Source organism: Eschrichtius robustus, chromosome 2, assembly GCF_028021215.1.
Source record: "Eschrichtius robustus isolate mEscRob2 chromosome 2, mEscRob2.pri, whole genome shotgun sequence".
Lineage (NCBI taxonomy): Eukaryota > Metazoa > Chordata > Mammalia > Artiodactyla > Eschrichtiidae > Eschrichtius > Eschrichtius robustus.
The window spans coordinates 6,196,335-6,210,450 of NC_090825.1; the positions used below are offsets into that span (position 1 = coordinate 6,196,335).

Consider the following 14,116-nt stretch of genomic DNA (forward strand, 5'->3'; position numbering starts at 1 on the left):
CCCTTCTCACATGGCAGAGAGAGACAGACAGACAGACAGACAGACATAGAGAGACAGAGAGAGAGAGAGAGAGATTCTCTTCCTTTCCTTATAAGGACGCTAATTTCATCATGGGGACTGGACCTTCATGACCTCATCTAAACCTAATTATCTCCCAAGGGTCCCACCCCTAATACCATCATATTGGGAGTTAAGGCTTCAGTATATGCATCTGGGAAGGACATGACATTCAGCCCATAATATTTTCTGACTCCACTCCTCATCTGGAGGTATTTTAAATTAGAAGAAGGTTCCAACATGTGACCTGAGGACCGTTAGATGTTATAGCCAAAGCACAGTGTTTCTGGTCTATCCTAAAAGACTGATAAAAAACAGAAATCCTGAGGCCAGGGCATATAGCAAATTTACTTCTTTGGGGGTTGCAGGAAATGCTGAGGAGGTGGCATGGAGATTCTCTGTAGCCATGTTTAAGAGCTCAGTTAAGGAAAATTCTACCTGATCATTTTCTCTCCCAAGCAAGAGCATTGTTTTATTTAAGCCACATTTGATGCTTATGAGATGCAGTGAGCTTGCTGAATATTCATTTGCAGCTCGGTTCATCAAGTTCTTATAATCCCTTTTATTTTCCTTTGACTTATAATTGGTGTTTTTGCATATTTATGATCTGCTTTGTTTTAAGCTGAGGACCTGGTTTAAATGCGGTACTCTCCTTTCTCCTCCAGCCCTGTGCAGTGGGCTCACAGGGAAACCATGGTATTGAGTGACGGGGTTTCATCTGGTACCAGCAGCCTCACCCCACCCTCAGCTGGCATGTGTGCTGCCTGCTGACCTCTGTGGGCATTGCAGTTGGCAGCCCCTAACCTAAGATTAAGAGTGGGAGTATTGAACAATCGTAAAACTCTTTAAAAGAGTCACAGAGGACCTGAGTGGTCACCTAATCCTCGTGATAATTTCTCAAATGTTTGAAGACAGTGAGCTCACATCCTTAAATGTCCTTTTCCCGGGGGAAATACCCCTGCTCGGGTCATTTGCCCTTGGTCACATGATCCAGTTAGGAACAGCCTCACTTCCTGTGACTTTGCTCTGAATGTACGTCGATGTACCAGCATCATAGTTTAATGCTCCATGGACGTGTGGTCTCCAAACTGCAGCCACTTAAAAGAACTTTAAATGATGAAGGCGCTTTATAGCATCAAATACAAATGCTTTGTAAAGGAAAATGATGTTAGCTGCTTCAAAGCTTACACATGTCTCCTTAGAAATTCTTCATAAATACTTTCCCCACACCCAAGTAGAGGGTTGGATTGTGCTGGACCAAGCTGCCCTGGCCCATGTGAATCAGGGCCATGTGGGTTGGTACGGGGTAATCCTGAGAGCCTGGTGGAGCCCTGCCCTCCAGTCTCTTAATTTTGTAGACCTTTGTTTCTTTGCCTATAAAATGAAATAACAAAAATGTCCATCTTCCTGGCTGTTTTACTTTCTGGACTCTTGCAAGGATGAAACAAGGTGTGTTTGGAAAGGCAAGGGGATGGCTGTGAAAGAAGCAGAATCAGAGTTTGCTGGTGGGTACCGGCCTTCCCACCAGCACAGGACTGATTATTTATGCATCTCCTGAGAATCACTGACAAGTGTTGACCAATCTTCCCACCCTCACATCAAGTGAAGATGGGGAAGTGGAAAGTGGTGGAGACAACCAGACCTCTGTGACGACTGGGCAGAGTCCGGTTTGCACAGATTCTGGATCGTGGGTCAAGCTTGATCTCAAGGCCTGATTTGAAACTTCATGGTGAACCTTGGCTGCTGTTATTACCTTAAACAATTTATTTTCTTCCAAGACATCTCTTGGGAAGCTAAGTTTCTTCTCCTATTTTCTGACGGATGTGAGAGTAGCTAAACGAAGCAACGAGATAAAAGAAAACATCAAGACAGTATGATGTTATAAAATAAATCCAACATTGTGAAAATAGGATTTTTTATTGTGTGTTTTGTTAAACAGTCTTCTAGGAAATAAAATGCTGTGATATTATTTTTGAAAAGAAAACCTTAACCGCATCACTTCCTTGTGCCCTAGGTTTCATAGAGTCATTATATGAATGCGCCCTTTTGACGGAAAAATTCTTTAGGACATCAATCACATGTGTAAATGTGTGTAGTTATTAAAATACCAGGACTAATTCTATTAACCTTAGAATATGGTATTTTAGGATGAAAGCAGGGATCAGAAAAATGCTTGTAATTTGATTAAATTTTCCACCAGAAGAGAAAGGCCAGAACTACTTGGCATTAAAACTCTTAGCTGTTTACTTCTTAAGCATTTCCTTTGCATATCCAAATAAAAATCCATAAATGCATTCTTTCTAATTATCTGTAGCCAGGGAGGGTTCGAATTACATGTTGTTTGAAGCAGTGCAGCATCCATTGACCGAATGGCTGAATGGATGAATGAGTAAGCGAAAGAAGGCTTTTCCTTCAGTCCCATGACATTGCAAAGTTGCCAGGCACTGGGTCAGGCAGACAGTGTTGTAATAGAGATGCCCCTTTCGTACTCCCTGCTGAGGGAGGCCAGGGGACAGGGGATGGCTTCATTCAGTTTCCTTGCTTACATTTGGTTCTTATTTTGGAGGAACTGTGTTCCTAAAATGTTTGCATCTTTGTTTGAAGGCATTTTTAAGGAGAAAAAGAAGAAGCTCTCATAGATAATCACAGTTATTTTTATTATTATTTCAGCTGCACCTAATAAGGAAAGAGTTGGGGCTTTCTAACTCCGGGCAGTCTGGTTTTGTGTTGGCGCTTCTGGTTCCTGCATTCTTTGGGTCACTGTTCTTCAAAGCAAACCCAGCAATGTCAGGGTCTGAAGAATCTTTAGCGAAGCAGATGGCCATTTTGCAGAAGAAAAGTATGACAGGACTAAATTAACAGTGCACCCCTGGGCCCGGCTCTGAAATGACCTGTGCTCAGGCAGGAAGCCAGGAAGTTCGCGAGCTTTCCCACATCCTCGAAGGACTGACGTCCACGGGGGTGATGTGGGAAAGGGCGGCAGTGGGGAAGAACAGAGCCTGTACGGCTAGAAATGCTTGGGAGCAACACCAAAGGCTAGCACACTACTCCCCTGCTCTGTGCCGAGGCACACACCGAGCACATGCACATGTCACGTGTGCACATGACGTACACACATCACACACACTACCCAAAACCACATGTTTATCCCATATATAAGTTACATACGACATGCGCACATCCGTTACACATATCATTCACATGACACATGCCAGGTGCACAGGCGTACCACATACATACATCGTGCATGAGTCAGAGAGACACATGTGTCACATGGATATATCACATATACAAATCACACACCCCATACACATCACAGAAATCTTACATGCATATTATGTACACACATATCATGCATGTATCATACGCAAATCACACACAGATGCATGTCACACACACACACACGCACACACTCAGCAATGCACAGAACTAATATTTTAATCATCGGGAGTACTACACCATGCAGAGGGAGGATGGCATGATTCTCTGCGAAGTCCTGTCATGGGAACCTTGAAGGCTTAGGAATAAAAATTCCCCCAAGAGTGCTTGAGTCCTGGCGTGCATGCCCCCCGCATCAGTTGACTGATGTGTTAAGCTGACCTGTGTCAGTGGGAGACCCTTAGCAAGGAGCACAGAGCTTTTGGACACAGATGCTCTGCCTTCGTTGTTGAAGGGTTGAGTGCCCATTTGGTGAGAGGAAAGGTCATGTGGAGGGGGGTGAGGGCGGAGGGACATTTTCTGCAGGTGTGACCGTGCATGCCCTGCCAGACCTGCGCAGTTCTAGCCCTGAACACATGATCGTCAGTTTTATTTATTATTACCACTTGCTCTGTGTTAATAGCGGGCCTTGAAAAGACCATGGTCATACACTGGTGGTGAGAATATCAATGGAACATTTACACGGAGCAATTTTGCCATATGTATCAAGAACTTTAAAATATTCAAGGCTTTCAACTCAGTGTATTTTACTAATTGAGCCTGAGAGATGATTAAATATGAGGCCAAAGCTTTAGACACAAGGTTGACCACTGTAGCGTAAAGCAAATGCAAGGAATGTTAATAAAGAATATTAATAAAGTAAGTAATAAAGTATTCTTTATTAATAAATAAAGAATATTAATAAAGATAATATAGACATAACTAAGTTATGATATAGTCATAGAACTGAATATTATCTAAACATTCAAAATCCTGTTTCTACAGAATTTTTATGATCTGAAAAAAATCAGATTAAATGTTAAATTAAAAAAGCAAAGCAAAACACTGCATTCAGAATGAACTTGGTTCCTTTGGAACAAGGTAACGGTCTTGACAAAAGAAAATATGGCACCGAATTCTTCGTGGGCTGGGCAATTATAGGTTCTTTGTAGTTTTTCTTTATATATTTTTTTCTTCCCTCCCACCACAAATTTTTGTGAGCATGAACGGTTTTTATCATGAATAGAGCAACAAGTTATATGGTTTGAAAGGTTCCTATATGCCTATATAAACAGTAAGTAACGGGGAATATAACTTCTCCAGGCTCAGTGAATACAGGTTCGATGTGAGGGCAGTATGTAGCATCTAGTATCACAGTAATGCTGTATGACAACCATGAAATCTCAGTGGCCACGATAGTGGACTACGGGTTGGCTGAGTGTCTCTGTTCCATGAGTTTCTCATCTTCCCGGGACCAGTGGGCTAGTCTTTTCCTGATGAGACACAAGAGTGTCACCCAAAACACACCAGGCCTTCTAAACCTGGGCTGGATCTGGCACTCGATTACTCCCACCCACATTGCATTAGCTGTAGCGAATCACATGGCTGAGCCCAGAGACAAGGGTGGGACAGCAAAGTGACCTGTCAGAGTGCACGGATCCAAGAAGGGGATGGAATCCTTTTCTGTTAAGTAAATAAAAATGTTAGTTCGGGAACAGAAATAAAATTAACCTCAGGCAAAGTCATCTCTTTGAAGACTGCTGCTCATGTGCATTGTGTTGTTGTTCTGTTCTCGAATCATAAACGGTCGCCCTATTGAGTGGCTCTTTGTGTCCTCAGATCCTGGCCAACGTGATCATCTTCATCTGCGGGAACCTAGCCGGGGCGTACCATAAGCACCTCATGGAACTCGCTCTGCAGCAAACATATCAGGACACTTGCAACTGCATCAAGTCCCGGATCAAGTTGGAATTTGAAAAGCGTCAGCAGGTAAAATGCATGTTCAATCTTATGTCCACGTTATTTGAGACGCTGTTGAAATGATGTTGTCACTGCTAATGTCGAGTGTGCAGTTCATCCACTCGCGGGCATCAGAAGGAAACCAGAGTAGCTATCTGATTGCCCTGCCCGCCCAGCCTCAGGCGGTGTGCTGGGTAGATTGAATCGTGAACCAACAAGCAGAGATGGCATCTTCAGACTCAGACCCAGCAACCCCAGGATCACCCACGTGCTGACAGTCACATCAACCACCATTCAAATAATAATGATAATGATTATTATTACAGTGACACTTTATTAAGACACTCATTTTGGGTTTAAGCGTATTTCTCTGTGGCGTATTTCACCTGAAATCTGCCTGTGTCATCAGTAGCACTTCATATAGGGCCTGTTTTCCGCCTGTTGGGATGGGACGAAATGATGAAGTGGGATGGGGTGATTGAGCTCATCCTTGAAGGAGGTGATTGGAGTTGGGAGGGAAGGTCTGGTAGGGAACTAGTTGTTATAGTGTCGAGGGCTGTCCTACGGTGAGTAATGTGGGCAATGCATGGAAGCATACATCAGGGAAATACATAGGCTCTGATGAAGCACTGCAAAAATAGGAAATGGAGATAGTAGGAGATGTGGGAAGCAAAGCCATCTAGGATCCATTTGGTCTCATCCGGGATGGTGGCAAGCCGGTGAAGCAGATACGCTTTGGAGGGGAAAGCAGGAAGGGGTCCTGAACTTGACATGCTTAACTTCAGGTCATGGTGGAATATCCATATGAATAGTTTGTTTTTTTTTTTAACCTGGGTTTGTGTATTTCCGCTGGAATCCAGTTTCCATCTATAAAGGTGATGGTTGGCATGACTCTCTGTGAACCCCTCTCTGAGCACATTCATCAGTATTTGGCACATAGAAGATGTGTTATTACTATTTGTTAAGTTGTATTGAGTTAGTCCATTTTATATAATTTCATCAAAATATATTATGGTGGTGAGAGCAAAAAAAATCCTTTAAATATTGACACTAGACTTTTATTTGTGTATGGACCGATGAATAGTAATTGGATTCCTTTTTGAAAACAGGGAGGTCTGTTTCTTCATTCAGCAAATATTGACTGAGCATCTAGTTTGTGGCAGGCATGATTCTAGGTACTGGGGTGTGGCTGTAAATATTGCTTTCTCACTGGTATTAGCAAATCTCCCAGTTTGTTTTTAAAAAAGCATTTTGTGTTACAACATGGGTAGCAAAAGTATTCAGTTATTAATGTTTAATTCTTTGGCCTCTATGTATATCAAACTCTGTATTCCACATTAAGAGAAATAGACAGTTGTTGACATGGGTCTGTTAACTGGTATATCTTCATATACTGTACATTTATCCACGTTCAGTAATAGTTCAAATTTGGGTTCTAGAAAATTCCATAGATTCAACACACAGCACTTAGTGTTCACGATTGTTCCCTCTACAGAGTTCAAATGTTTTGGGAGAGATGGTATCCTTTTCAAACAGCAGTGACTGGATCAGGTTGGTCCTGTCAGTCATATTTAACTTTCTTTTCCATCACTTGCACGAAGGTTAGGAAGAACTGAAATTCCAAGTCGAGGGTTTATATAACCTAATGTTTATAGTACGGACTTGACAGAGCAGTAAGTTAGACTGGTGACCTGGTCTGCACTGCTTCCTTCCCTGAAGAGACCTTGAGCAGCCAGGACCAGGTGTCATCCAAGTGGTCAAGAAGGGCCATGCTTTGACCTTACGTGTCTCCAGAACCAGACCAGTGAGGCATACCTCGTGCTACAGACTTTATGGGACCATTGTGGGAGGTATTATAAGGGCGTCTACTTACAAGTTTTACGAAAAGGAGCCGATGATCCTTTTTCAAATAAGGAAAGAGAAAAGGGACACTTTGAAGACAAAAAACTTATACTAAAGATGTTTAGTAAAATATAACTGGACACCACACGTGTATTTTGCTGCCAAACTTGAGAGTCAGCTCTCAGGGTCTTGGGCCCGGAATGTAGTAGTTTTCTTGTTAGGATTTTGGAAAATATGTTTCTAGAATAGAGTAAATGTTTATAGTTTTTTTTTTTTCAGACCAGCGTGTAATTAAATGGGAATGAAAATTTTCCATAGTTAATAAAATCAGTAAGGTGTGATCGTGCAGATTTAAGGAAACAAATAAAAATTGGCCAGTGGCAAGCTAGGTATCCTTCATACAGAGGAGCAGTCTCAGAGACCATAAGGCCTGGTGTGGCCACAGACCAAATTAAGGTCCAAGGATGCCACCTGCCCCTTCCTCTCCACCCGTTACCACAAACCAGTTTTAAAAAAAAAATATTGAAGCATAGTTGATTTACAATGTTGTGTTAGTTTCTGATGTACAGAAAAGTGGTTCAGATATTTATAGCTATATTTACATATACCTATATAGATACCTATATATGTTATATGTATGTTATATATGTTATATATATTCTATGCATGTTCTCTCTATATCCATATCTCTATATATCTATATATATAGGTGTTTCAGGTGTACAGCAAAGTGATTCAGATATATATATGTATATACTTTTTCAGATTCTTTTCCATTGTAGGTTATTACAAGATACTGAATATACCACAAACCATTTTTGCTTTATCCACAGTCACTAGGACAAACAATAGTGTCCTTCAAAGGGCTTCATTCAGAGTAGGGGTGTGTGCTGAGCAGCTACAAGATGATTTGTTTCAGCCGCCGTTTGGATAAAATCTATACCATCCATTTTAATGTTATATCTGCAGTTGCCGCAGAGTGAGTTGACACTCCCAGAGGCTGAGGGCTGCCGTCTTGCATAGTTACTGGGCCTCTTTCACAGCTTCAGCCCCCTGCCGTCCTTAATCCTTGGGGAGGAACGCAAATGTCCTGTGAGCCCAGGAAGCTCTCCCTTCTGCAACCGCCCTGGGGTCTACAAATAGTTGATATTACTGGGAAGTGGCTAGGGATTCTGAAATCTTTTCAAAATTGCTCAACTCTGTACTTTCTTTTCTTCAAATTTTGTGTTATTTTTCCTAGATGCAAATGACATGAATTTCTTGAGATTAAAAATCATGTTTGAATAAAGTAGTATTTGTGCTATAAGATTTGGAGAGAGAAGGGAATGAAAAATGTTAGCAGAGATTTTCTCAGAGTTGTATTCTTGCCCTAAAAGTGCCCTCATGGATAAACACTAAAAATCATATTTTTTTTTTTACTAACTGGGAAAGCTAATGCATCACATTAGCCTTGAGGCCACCTTTGGGGCCTGAAAGTGGTGAGTTTTGACTTTTGTCTTAAGTTTCACATCGCACAGTAAAAGCCATTTCTTGTGCACCATGTCAGTGCCATAGAGGCTCTTTATCAAGCAGGTGTTTCTCCCTGGAGTGTGTAATAGACTCTCAAGAATTGATGAGAGCTGGATTCAGAGCAAAACAGGAACCCTCTCTCTTAACTGCCTGGGCGGTTGAAATAAATGTTGCCTCTGTAGGACTGCAAACTGGATTTGCTTTTTTTATAGAAAGAAAATAAGCACTCTTCAATTTATATGTTGTCTTTGTTTGAAAGTAATGTAATTCAAAGAATCTTTATATGGTCTGCCTTCCTCTGGAGCCATCCTGTGGATTGAATATGACATAATATGTGTTTCAGTGGAGAATACTAGTCAAGTGAGGTGTGGACCCCATGTTATTCCTGGATCTGTAGCCCACCATGGGGGCCGTTAGTGAACCAGTAGGCTTCCGGTCTCTCGGGCAAAAGTGTGTTTCTTCTCTTCAGATTTCAATGGAGCAAGTAAGTGGTCCTTTTGTGTCCATGGTTGGGTAGATAATAAATGTACCCATCTTTATCCTAATATGATAGCAGGTAATATTAGGGCACTACCGAATGTATTGCATAAATAATTTATGATGCGAGGTAAAGTGTAGATGGAGTTGCTGTAGATTTGGGATGCTAAACTTTGGTCCCCTTTCATGAGGGAAAAGGAGAAAGAAGGAACTGACATTTCTTTGAGTCCTCATAACGTGCCAGGTTGTCTATTCAGTTCTTTTACACATACTGTTGTATCAGTTTCCTGTTGCTGTTGTAGCAGATGACCACAAATGCAGTGGCTTAAAACAGAACAAATTCAGTATTGTACAGTTCTGGAGACCAGAAGTCCAAAATCAGTCTCGTGAGTTTGGTCAGGGTATTGGCAGGGTGGGCTCCTTCTGGAGGCTTTGAGGGGAGAATCTGTTTAGTTCCCTTTTCAAGCTTCTACAGCCTGCCTGCATTCCTTGGGTCCTAGCCCCTTCTTCCATCCTCAAATTCAGCAGCATAGAATTTTCCAATCTCTCTGTCTCTCCAACCGTCCTGTCTAATCTCTGATTCTGCCCTTGCATCTTCTTCCTTCTCTCTCACTAACCCTCCTGCCTCCCATAAGGATAATCCAGGAAAATCTCCCCATCTCGAGGTCCTTAATTTAATTACATCTGCAGAGTCCTGGGTGTGCCATGTAAGGTAACATACAGGTTCCAGAAATTAGGACAGGGTCATCTTTGCAGGTTCATTATTCAGCCTACTACCCTGTCTTCTTAACTTGCTTATCAACTCTATGACTTAAGTCCTTTTTCCCACTTAAAACAAACAAAGTAATTGTCAAGTTACTTGTCCAAGATCACTCAGCTAGTAAGTGTTGTTATTTCTGCCTCTCATATTGGTTCTGCCTAGGGTGTTTGGAGTGATCTCTGAGGATAGAGATTTTTCCCAGCCATAAAGGACTTTTTTTAGTTAACTGTGTTATTACTATTACTAGATACATAAGAAAGCATAAGACAATAGCAAACATTTACCTGGCTTATCCTTAGGTAATGCGTTGCCCTGATAAGAACATATTGTCCATGAGAATGTTAGGAAGTTACGTGAAAGATCATTTCCTCAAGAAGCCGCAGTGTTGAATCTGTCTGTGGCTTGATTTCCATTCTGTAGTGGACCCTGGAGGCCACCTGAGCTGAATCCTGGTTATGTACGTCATCTTTCAGTGTGACCTCGGTCAAATTTCCTAACTTCTTTTCCTCTGATGGAAGTTCTTCTACTTGATCTCTTGCCACATTTAAGAAACAGTCTTTCCAGCATCCAGAATGGTATCCTGTTAAGAAAGTAATCAGTAGCTGGTATTGCATTGAACTCTCATGACTTAATGCACTAACTTAAGCAACAGAAATCAGCTGCCACCCTGGCCAAGCAATTGACCGTGCTGAGGTGGGGCGAGGGGGGCGGGTAGTGATTGATGCCAGCTATGCCATCTCCTGAGTGCCCTCCGTAATAAGTTCCCTTCTTCCTTGAAGCAAACAGATTGAACAGAAAAATGTTCTGCTTTGTCTGCTAGAACAGATGGGGAGTCTTGCCAACACTCTTACCAGTCCCATCTCACCACGTTCGGAAGTCTACTTTTCACAAGCAGAATGGGCATTGCTGCTCACACGGCATGACTCTGCATTTCCCCCAGTTGTCTGTCTGCATCTGAGTTGGTACATGGAGTCCAGGGTGAAGCATCTCACAGCAATGCCTGTTTTGTTTTGTTTTTTTTAACATCTTTATTGGAGTATAATTGCTTTACAATGGTGTGTCAGTTTCTGTTGTATAACAAAGTGAATCAGCTGTACATAAATATATAGCCCCATATCTCCTCCTTCTTGCCTCTCCCTCCCACCTTCTCTATCCCACCCCTCTAGGTGGTCACAAAGCACCGAGCTGATCTCCCTATGCTACGCGACTGCTTCCCACTAGCTATCTATTTTACGTTTGGTAGTGTATATATGTCCATGCCACTCTCTCACTTTGTCCCAGCTTACCCTTCCCCCTCCCCGTATCCTCAAGTCCATTCTCTACTAGATCTACATCTTTATTCCTGTCTTGCCCCTAGGTTCTTCTGACCAACTTTTTTTTTTCTTTTTAGATTCCATATATATCTGTTAGCATACGGTATTTGTTTTTCTCATTCTGACTTACTTCACTCTGTATGACAGTCTCTAGGTCCATCCACCTCACTACAAATAACTCAGTTTCGTTCCTTTTTATGGCTGAGTAATATTCCATTGTATATATGTGCCACATCTTCTTTATCCATTCATCTGTTGATGGACACTTAGGTTGCTTCCATATCCTGGCTATTGTAAACAGAGCTGCAATGAACATTTTGGTACATGACTCTTTTTGAATTATGGTTCTCTCAGGTTATATGGCCAGTAGTGGAATTGCTGGGTCGTGTGGTAGTTCTATTTTTAGTTTTTTCAGGAACCTCCATACTGTTCTCCATAGTGACTGTATCAATTTACATTCCCACCAACAGTGCAGGAGGGTTCCCTTTTCTCCACACCCTCTCCAGCATTTATTGTTCGTAGATATTTTGATGATGGCCATTCTGACCGGTGTGAGGTGATATCTCATTGTAGTTTGTAGTTTTGATTTGCATTTCTCTAATCATCAACACCCATTTATGATAAAAACCCTCCAGAAAGTAGGCATACAGGGAACTTTCCTCAACATAATAAAGGCCATATATGACAAACCGACAGCCAACATCGTCCTCAATGGTGAAAAACTGAAACCATTTCCACTAAGATCAGGAACAAGACAAGGTTGCCCACTCTCACCACTATTATTCAACATAGTTTTGGAAGTTTTAGCCACAGCAATCAGAGAAGAAAAAGAAATAAAAGGAATCCAAATCGGAAAAGAAGAAGTAAAGCTGTCACTGTTTGCAGATGACATGATACTATACATAGAGAATCCTAAAGATGCTACTGGAAAACCACTAGAGCTAATCAATGAATTTGGTAAAGTAGCAGGATACAAAATTAATGCACAGAAATCTCTTGCATTCCTATACACTAATGATGAAAAATCTGAAAGTGAATTTAAGAAAACACTCCCATTTACCATTGCAACAAAAGAATAAGATATCTAGGAATAAACCTACCTAAGGAGACAAAAGACCTGTATGTGGAAAATTATAAGACACTGAAGAAAGAAATTAAAGATGATACAAATAGATGGAGAGATATACCATGTTCTTGGACTGGAAGAATCAACATTGTGAAAATGACTCTACTACCCAAAGCAATCTACAGATTCAATGCAATTCCTATCAAACTACCACTGGCATTTTTCACAGAACTAGAACAAAAAATTTCACAATTTGTATGGAAACACAAAAGACCCCGAATAGCCAAAGCAATCTTGAGAAAGAAAAACGGAACTGGAGGAATCAGGCCCCTTGACTTCAGACTATATTACAAAGCTACAGTAATCAAGACAGTATGGTACTGGCCCAAAAACAGAAATATAGATCAATGGAACAGGATAGAAAACCCAGAGATAAACCCATGCACATATGGTCACCTTATCTTTGATAAAGGAGGCAAGAATATACAGTGGAGAAAAGACAGCCTCTTTAATAAGTGGTGCTGGGAAAACTGGACAGCTACATGTAAAAGAATGAAATTGGAACACTCCCTTACACCATACACAAAAATAAACTCAAAATGGATTAAAGACCTAAATGTAAGGCCAGAGACCATCAAACTCTTAGAGGAAAACACAGGCAGAACACTCTATGACATAAATCACAGCAAGGTCCTTTTTGACCCACTTCCTAGAGAAATGGAAATAAAAAGAAAAATAAACAAATGGTACCTAATGAAGCTTCAAAGCTTTTGCACAGCAAAGGAAACCATAAACAAGACGAAAAGACAACCCTCAGAATGGGAGATAATATTTGCAAATGAAGCAACTGACAAAGGATTAATCTCCAAAACATACAAGCAGCTCATGCAGCTCAACATCAAAAAAACAAACAGCCCAATCCAAAAGTGGGCAGAAGACCTAAACAGACATTTCTCCAAAGAAGATATACAGATTGCCAACAGACACATGAAAGAATGCTCAACATCATTAATCATTAAAGAAATGCAAATCAAGTAATGCCTCTTGATAGAAACCTAATTGGGCATCGAGAGCCCAAGAAGAGTTAAAGCAAGTGAGACTTTCTCACTGCAGTTCCTGAAGAACGAAAGCAGCAAGTTTCAGTATAAATGTTATTCCATGATCTTTGGGTAAGATCGTGCACCCAGCGGAGACAGCAGAAGATGAGAAACACAAAACATCACACGGTACATACAGTTTGGTTCAGATAGGCTGACCCCAACTTGCATCCTCAAAGATTATGAGTTAAACTTTTCTCCCACCCCATCCACTTTTTTTCTGTTTGATTTAATAATCACTTGTGTCGTTTTTTTTCTTTGGTATCTCTTCCTTGATGGAGTCATAACTTGTATCATTCTTGGTGGCCACTTGTTTCCATTTTATTAAGTGATGAATTACAAATTTTTCTCTTGGTATCACTCCCTCGATGGAAAGGACGTAGTTTATGTAAGTCACCACTTTTTCTCAGCACTCACTAGTGAAAGATCGAATGATGTAGAAGATAACACTTATGTTTTGCTTGGAAGCTGAAAAAATGAAGAGTTGAGATTTCATAAGAGTTCTCTCCCCAGTGTTTGCCATTCGAATGCATCAGAATGAAGTTCAAGAATTGCTTTAAAAGTTTGCATGGCATTGTATCCTATTGATTGCTTAAATTCTCTCAAAAATCAGATATTATGTTTCATTGAGAAATGCCAGGGCAAGATATTTTGGGATGTTACAGTTTATGCCATGATGCTTATAGGAGCTTATAAATGGAAATGAAAATCAATTCCAGAAAAAATATATAAGTAACCCTCAAATCACCAAGCCTGCAATATTTTCTGATGAGTTCTTTAGTTAGACTGGATGAGAACGCTACATATTTTCAAAGACTACAATGAAGGCCATGCTGTG

At 41.0% G+C, this 14,116-nt stretch overlaps 1 protein-coding gene across 1 annotated transcript in view; it reads left to right on the forward strand.

Annotated features, from left to right (window-relative positions):
• The window catches only part of ADCY2 (adenylate cyclase 2), a 438,100-nt gene that overhangs the window by 215,440 nt on the left and 208,544 nt on the right, over window positions 1-14,116 (forward strand). Inside the window, exon 4 of the mRNA XM_068531874.1 lies at window positions 5,095-5,244. Within this exon, the coding sequence (XP_068387975.1) occupies window positions 5,095-5,244 (150 nt within the window). The remainder of the gene's footprint in view (window positions 1-5,094; window positions 5,245-14,116) is intronic.